This window comes from Chaetura pelagica, unplaced genomic scaffold, assembly GCF_000747805.2.
Source record: "Chaetura pelagica isolate M959 unplaced genomic scaffold, ChaPel_1.0 scaffold648, whole genome shotgun sequence".
NCBI lineage: Eukaryota > Metazoa > Chordata > Aves > Apodiformes > Apodidae > Chaetura > Chaetura pelagica.
This window is the reverse complement of record NW_009954321.1, coordinates 339,378-347,804: the sequence shown is the minus strand read 5'-3', so window position 1 is coordinate 347,804 and position 8,427 is coordinate 339,378. Positions and strand designations below refer to the sequence as shown.

The 8,427-nt window shown below is 37.3% G+C and overlaps 1 protein-coding gene across 7 annotated transcripts in view; it reads left to right on the top strand.

The window, feature by feature from the left end:
- Positions 1–8,427, top strand: part of NLGN1 (neuroligin 1) — a 293,532-nt gene that overhangs the window by 281,981 nt on the left and 3,124 nt on the right. For 4 of the 7 annotated variants that reach the window (XM_010004172.1, XM_010004170.1, XM_010004171.1 and 1 more), the window contains 2 exons: positions 2,368–2,580; positions 7,169–7,958. In XM_010004172.1, coding sequence (XP_010002474.1) covers positions 2,368–2,580; positions 7,169–7,958 — 1,003 coding nt within the window. The remainder of the gene's footprint in view (positions 1–2,367; positions 2,581–7,168; positions 7,959–8,427) is intronic. The other 3 variants (XM_010004174.1, XM_010004173.1, XM_010004169.1) reach the window with 1 other exon arrangement.

The following is an 8,427-nucleotide window of genomic DNA, read 5'->3' as shown; positions in this document are numbered from 1 at the left end:
CAGCCACAGGATCCTGCAGTTCCCATAAATTCCAACATTCTAAATTTCTTACAGTCCCTGGTACCATCCCTCTACTCCAAGCAAGAGGACAAAGGCAGTGACATTGGTTAGAAAGTTTTCACTAGACTTTCTACCATAGATTCAAAGACAGCATCTCTCTGTGTTCTTAAAAACTATTCAAGGGGGACAACATTTTAGCAGAGAGTGAAGATAGGAATGAATATTCCTGTGCAGGAAGCATTATACTGGGGTGGTCCACAGAGGTGTGCACACCAGTCCCTCTGGCTTCAAGTTACACTAGAGGAGGTTTAAATAGAATGTTAGGAGAAACTTACAGAAAGGGTTACTACCCACTGTCCTGGTTTAGCAGTGGGCTGGTAGAGGTACGTTAATAAAGTTAGTTAAAAGGTGATCATACGGGTCAGACCTGAACAAGTCTATGATTCTACACAGAACAAAAATGAAGACGGTGAAGCAGAGTAAAATATCCTATTAATCTCAACTCAGTACTGAGCTGTAATAATAAAATGAGAATGAATCAATTATATTTATTACTTCTTTTCTGGGCTTTCCCTGGGTATCAAGGTGGTATTTTCTTCTATGGCAGTGATGCTACTTTGCTTTTGTCACACAGTAAAGTAGTAAATGTGGCAGGTTTTGGTTGTAGAATAGTGGTTATTTGAAAGTCTGGTATCACAGTAACAGTTTACTATGGCTGCAGTGAATGAAGTACACCCATTAGACTTGGTACATTAGGTCTGCAAGTGGGATAATTGCCGGCCTGGCAACTCATGCCATTTTCCTGTTCCCTCTCCATGGTAACAAAACCCAGGACTGACCTGCACAAACAAAGCTGCTCAGCCTAAACGGAGCACAGCTCAACCAGGGAGGCAGAGTGGCCAATTGGCTTGCAGGACAGCTCACAGCAAGGAGGTGTGTTAATGGACATGTCTATACATACACCCAAACACTTCATGTAAGCTTGCCACTTGAGGTCAAATCAGAATAAAGTAGCAAATGACATGTTTATTATGTACATGGCTGCAGATACATGCACACGCTTGTCTGTGTTCTTGTTAAATTCTTACATTATACGTGTAGACACATGGATGTATTTCTTCTAAGAAATGTATCAAAAGCTGCTTTTATTGTCATAATGAAACAGCAGGACTCCTTTGAGAACCATTTGTCTGAGAAACTACTGTAAAATTCTTTTGAGTAGGCTGTCTGCACTCCAGAGAGTTAAATCAGTAGAACATTGACGAGACTGGAAGACTCACTAATATCTAATTAATGTGGAAATAATTGTTCTAACGGTTGCATTTCTTGACAAAGCATGCGCTGAGAAACAGTTACACTGTCAATTTACTGAGTATCTAAATCAGTTTGATATGCAAATGGAGGTGCTGGGCTACTTCATAATGCTGGTATCATTTAAACATTAGTTTATTAAGCTGAGAATATTGGAAATGTCACAAATGGGATCCAAAAGCAAACGAAAGTCTTTCATGAACAGAGGCTTCCTTCAAAGTTTATATTGTCCATCATTTAGAGGCAGTAGGCTCTAATGACAGGAGGAACAGCAATACTAAATACCAGGCTATGCCTGGGGTAGTGTAAAACATTCATTCCTGCACCTGACACGTTCCACTTTTTTTCTCTTCCAGTGTGCATAAAAGAAAGAATTCTTGTGTTCTCCAGATTACCCTTGAGGTCTTATCTTCCTGATTTTAAGAAAGATCATAGGGTCATGTAAAAAGCTTAACATGTCTTTATCCATTTAATGTAGATTCAGTTAACTCAAGTTACTGACTATGGGCTGAAGCTCGGGAAGTTTGGAGCTGCTCGCATTGTTCAACCTGGTTTGTCCTATGCCATAAGCTGCATGCAGTTCTGGGGGTAGAAATAAAAGAAAAGATAACGTGTTTTCTGGACATAACCAAACACAGTCTCTAGGGAAGTGGAATCATTGCCTCTCAGTCACATGCAAAGTTCATTGTTGCATCTAAGTACAGAAATGAAAGACACGGTTGACCAAATCACTTGCCACATGGCTGCAGCACGTTTGCTAACCCTTTACTCTGAAGGTCATGCTCTGGGAGGTTCTGGGAGCAATACGTTAAGACTTAGATGAGTATTTTGCCTGGGGTGTGTCTTCATCTTCTCTATATTAATATGACATGTGAATACCAAATAATTTGTTTCCAGAAGAATGCAAAATTGCAAGTTATTGACCAGTGAGTATGGAAAAATATGTTATGGCATAATATTTAATGGCATCTACATTTGAAATCGTACTTAGAAGATAGCAGAAGGATTACTTAGAAGATCACTTGCTAACCCTTTCTTTTTCATTTACATTCACAGGATTTTTGAGCACTGGGGACCAAGCAGCAAAAGGAAACTATGGCCTCCTTGACCTAATCCAAGCTTTGCGATGGACTAGTGAAAATATTGGGTTCTTTGGTGGTGACCCGTTAAGAATAACTGTTTTTGGATCTGGTGCAGGCGGTTCATGCGTCAATCTGTTGACTTTATCCCATTATTCTGAAGGTAACCGTTGGAGCAATTCAACCAAAGGTATTATGCAGGTTGCAAATTTTGACAATTTTGGTGTCTGCATGCCACCACCATTAGTACTACGTGATGCTCTGTATACTCTCTTTGTTCCTATGAACTTTTCAGTTCAGCTCAATATTAAGCAAGCTTTTTAAAGGCTGGATGAGATGCCTTCTCCCTCAGTTATTCTGTGCATGTTCAAATTTTGGGTCACTTTCTTCTTTTTTTCCTATGGATCTTTGTAGAAACACTTTCTAGGAGACTTCTAAACAGCATTTTCTTGGTGCATCATGTTTGTCTCTTTTCCTTCCTTCCTAAGGGTGTCCTTTTTGGAAAACCAGTCAGTGATGCTCACAGTAGATGAGGTTGTCTGTATTCTGACAGTTGTGAAAGGCATGTTTAGTTTCTCATGAGGAGGAGAATTGAAAGCAAACTAAAATGACACTATTTCTCTTAGGCTAACAGCTGAAATGTTTAAAATTATTATTTTGTGTGAAGGAAACAAGTACCTAGTACAGAAATTTTTGTCTGAAACTGCATGAACTTCACTTGCTGTCATCTAATAAAAGAATGGTTGAATGTTCTGCATGCATGATCCAAAATTGTCAAAGCATCCAAGTTGCAAATGGATTTTCTTCTATGTTTTTCCTATTCCATAACTAACACTTTTTCTCTCTAGTTGAGGCAGATAGCAGGAAATTAAAAACATGCTCTTTGAGGCATCTAATTTTTTTTTTCCTATTTTTGCACCACTGTTCCACCCGGTTTCTCTCATTTGCATGGCGACTGCATATTGATCACGTTCCTTTTGTCTCAGTTGTCACACATTTTTATTTGTATTGTTTACTTTTGCCAGGGACTTCATGCTGTGCCGGGTGCATACAATCCTCCACTGATTTATATATTGCTGTGTCTCTGTGGGGGACTAATTGGACAGTCATAAAAAATAATTCCACTGACATTAAAAGATCTACATTTACCCAAAGTCATAATGCAGAGCCCACTAAGGGCAATAGAAGTGACAAATTGTTTAGACAAGGCCTTTACTTAAAATGAGGAAAAAAAAAAATAATCTAGCTTTTACAAGAAATGTCTAGTGGAAAACAGTGGGTTAAATTTTAATCTATTTCCACAATTTGATTTTTCATGTAATTTGTAATCTTTTTTCCATAACTACCTGCAGTTAAATAGGACATACTTATAAACTGGCCTAGAGGAACTAGCTGTAAGCATTAGCTCATTACAGTGCTATCTGAGAGCCACAGTGCACCATCTTTTTTCATCAGAACTCATAAAAATGTATTTTGCTATAGAGGATGTAGCTGAAGGTTGAATGAAGAGATCTGGTTTCTTCTCCCCTCTTACTCGATTTTAATCTTTATCTTCTTGATGTAAAGGACATTTGATGGGAAATGCCACACTTACAGTATCTGGAGAGTCATTTTTTGCCTCTTACCAGCAAATTTTACCCTGTCATATTTGAACATATGGTCAGAATTTTGCCAAGAGCAGAATTTGTTTGGGGAAATTGATGCAGTAATTTGCTGACATAGAAGATCAAAGGATTTGGGAGAGGGCTTAAGGATGTATACTTTAAAATCCAATTGTAAAAGTAAACTTTTGAGGATTTCTTTTATGAAAAAACAAAACCATGTTTTACTGAAATCTGGATTAAAAATAACAATGTGCCACATCCCCACATATTTTTCATTTGGGGGTGGTTAAACCTGCCATTAAAAAAAAGACATTAAAAATTGGTTAGCTTCAAATAAGAAAAAGTTATTGCAAGTTTTCAAACATTTTCAGGTTATCTTAAGGTTTTCAAAACAACTTTTGTTCCACAGTATTAACCAGTCTCTTTCATAAACTGTAAATTCAGATACTCTCTCAGCTTCCCTCCTTTCCCTTTGAAAGGATCCCTTGGTAGCTGAGAAGAAGCATCCAGCCTGGGGTCAAGGACGTGTTTGTTCAGAGCTGCCCATCTGCACATGGGCAGAGTGCACTGAAAATGCAGATGAATATTTAAATTATTGTTATTATTTACTTTGTTGAGACCTGGAATAGGAGCCACAAAGCAGTATGGTCCAGTGAACATTTAAATTTCCTTTCCATCAGTCTGATGCTCATAAACTCTAACAATCATATGCATTATCAGATAAAAATGTAGTTCTGCATCCTGTGTGGTACCAATTGCTGCCAGAAATTATGTGACAGAATGAAAATAATTTTTCATGCTGTTGTTCATTTTTCACCAAATGCTTTGAGAGGAGGAATATTTCCTTAAACATTATTCAGCAGGAGGAAAGTTTAGTTTCATTTCTGAAGCTCATTTTATGGCCAGAGAACTTGACCACTTATACTTAAGCCAACATTTAATGTTTGTGTAGCACTTAGCAAGCCATAGTGTTTATATCAGCACTTTCTCAATAAGTAGCTTACACTTTTGTCCTTGTTTACAGATATTTAATAAAGCAATAAAAACAGATTTACACCACATGTAAAAAAAGAAACATTATGAAGTATCCTGAAATACATCTTTGTGAAAATTCAGTTTTGGCATTTAGTTGCATTTGTTACAATGCCTGGATCCTCTGTGGCAATTCCACTGACTTTGAGCTGATTTATACTAGCCCAATATCTGACCTTGTAAACATGTAAATATATTTTTATTTGCTTTATAGCTCAAGTTCTCTCTTATTTTTTACTCCTCTTTTGCAAGGAAATAATATCTTGGAAATGACTCCTCATAAATTTAAGCAGAGCCTTGAGTTTATGTATTTCAGTCCCTATACCTCTCTGGTTTTAAGACTGTTGGATTTGGGCCTAAAACCAGCTAAAATGATTTTCAGATTCCTCAGAAGCCTGTAAAATATTTCCTGCCAGCAACTTATTCCAACTAACTTCTGAGTGTACCAACTGGTATTGAGATAGAGGCTGTAAAGACACATCTCTGTGTTGATTTAGAGGCTATGAAAGTTTTTTTTATCAATAGAAATGCATTACTTATCATAGTAAAACCCATGTTTTTCGTTATTGGAATAAAATTCCAAGGTAAGCTGAGCACTTTCGCTCTACTCCCTTTAGTGAGCCTATCCAGCTATTCATCAGGCATTAGACCTAAGATGCGTTCTTAGCAAAATGAAGTGAGGCCAGATGTCACTTCCAGTGCATAGACCATTTCATATAACCCACAGTGAACTACAGGAGGTAGGGTCCAGTATAAACCGTTTTCCAGTAATAAGTGCAAAAGATGTTCTGCTGAAATGAACTGTATATACTTCCAGGAAAAGGAAAAAAAAATTTAAAAAATAAAAAAAAAATAGAAAGGCCACAGTTACCTAAATAGAATCTAAGTTTCTAATATTAGAGATGAGTATTAGAGGAGAACATTTTTTCTCTTTTTTCTTTTTTTTTTTTTTTTTTACACAAGGTTCAGAGTCAAGCTGTCTTTCAGAACTGGAACTACTCTCCCAAGAGAGAGCAGGAAAAAGCAAAGACCCAACACAAAGGGAGCACAAGAGGTATAGGAACAAGGGTGGATTAAAGTCAATAGCAAAAAATTCATTGACTACAAGGGGGTGAAGCTTTCACCCATTATATACTCAAAAGTGCTTACAGAAGGAAGAGAAAAACATCAATTTAAATATATTTTGTTATTTCTATGAGTAGAATTTCTGGTCTAGAGTGCTACTTAAATCAGCATGAATTCCAGTTAATTGCACTGAAGTCTTCAGGATTTGCTGTAAGTTTATAGAGAATCACAGAATGGCTTGGGTGTCAAGGTACCTCTAAAGGTCATCTAGTCCCACCCCCTTACAATAAGCAGGGACACAATATGCAGAGCCAGATCATGCTCTCTCTCTTTTCCTCTACATAAAAACCTGAACATATGATTAAATCTCTGAATTACTAAGCTAATAGTATAAAATACATTTTTCCCTTCTTATGTAATTGTGATAATTTTAAACCTTCATTAAAAATACTCATTTAGAAGACAGATCTTGAATTAGACACTTATAAATTCAACAGCTGTCTAGTACCTTCTCATCTATTACTTCAGAATATAAACTTTTCCATGACATACAATTCTCAAAAGTACTGCACCTCTCAAACCAAGTTTAATCCTAAACAAAACATTGAAAAGCAGAATATTGAGTTTATTTATCACACAGTTGTAGGTACACATGCTGCTGATGGCTTGAACAATAGCCAGAAACTCAATCCAAGTCAGAGACTTGGCTTTTCCTCCCACCTCTTAATGGCTTTAACTGTAGGAATTTCTTTCAAGTTGATAGTGTGCTCCTACACAAGGTAATGCCACGTGCTTTTTTGGCTTCCTGAGTTTGTTTTGAAAATCTGTTCCTCCAGCTGGACTGTATTGAGGTAGAATCATTTGCTTTAATTTCTGCACATATTGCATTTATTTTGTATACATTACCTGTAGGTACAATGACAGTCAGATCTCACCATCTTCTGGTTTTAAGTATTACTAAGATTCAAGTACCTATTCTGTTAAATTTTCTATTGTTTCAAAGAACTCTTTTGAATCTTTCAAGTATGTAGCTGTTTCAAGGTCACTTCAGTAGTTTTTAAATATTTCTCCCCACAGGACTTTTTCAAAGAGCAATAGCTCAAAGCGGAACAGCTCTCTCCAGCTGGGCAGTTAGTTTTCAGCCTGCAAAATACGCCAGGATGTTGGCTACAAAAGTTGGATGCAACATGTCAGACACTGTAGAATTGGTAGAATGTCTGCAGAAGAAGCCTTACAGAGAACTTGTCGACCAGGACATTCAACCAGCGAGATACCATATAGCCTTTGGACCAGTCATTGACGGCGATGTGATACCAGATGATCCTCAGATATTGATGGAACAAGGAGAATTCCTCAATTACGACATCATGTTGGGAGTTAACCAAGGGGAAGGGTTAAAATTTGTTGAAAATATTGTGGATAGTGAAGATGGCATATCAGCGAGTGATTTTGACTTTGCAGTTTCGAATTTTGTCGATAACTTATACGGATACCCTGAAGGTAAAGATATATTGAGGGAAACGATCAAATTTATGTACACGGACTGGGCAGATCGACACAATCCCGAGACCAGACGGAAAACACTGTTGGCTTTGTTCACTGATCACCAGTGGGTTGCACCAGCAGTGGCTACAGCAGATCTTCACTCAAATTTTGGATCACCTACATATTTCTATGCCTTCTATCATCACTGCCAGACAGATCAGGTACCCGCGTGGGCAGATGCAGCCCACGGAGATGAGGTTCCTTACGTATTAGGAATCCCCATGATTGGTCCTACTGAATTATTTCCTTGCAATTTCTCCAAAAATGATGTCATGCTGAGTGCAGTGGTGATGACGTACTGGACAAACTTTGCAAAAACTGGGTGAGTACCAAATAACAAATGGTCTTGTGTGTAAAGCCTGGATATAAAGATGCAGCGCTTTTCCTTGGGAATGCATCAGTTCTTGTAGGAAGAATCAGACATTAAGACTTGGGTTAGATATCTTATCATTGTGCCCCTCAGCTCATTTACATATTCTAGCAAAAGAGGGAAGAATATCTTTGTGATCTTTCTGTTTGAAGAAATAATAAAGGAAATACTTTGTACAAAAAAAATAATTAAGGGATCCCCAGAAAAGTGCAAGGCTAAGCATCGAATATCTATGCAGAATTAAAAATGGTCACATCAGTACCTGACCTCATCCCAGCTCTGATAGTATTTTCATCCCATGAGACAGGAAATTACATAAATATTGCATCTTATATAATACAGCTTATTTTTATAATACTTTTTTATTTAAGTTGACACTTCTGACTGTAAAATGTGTCTTCAAAATTTGAAAAAAAAAGTA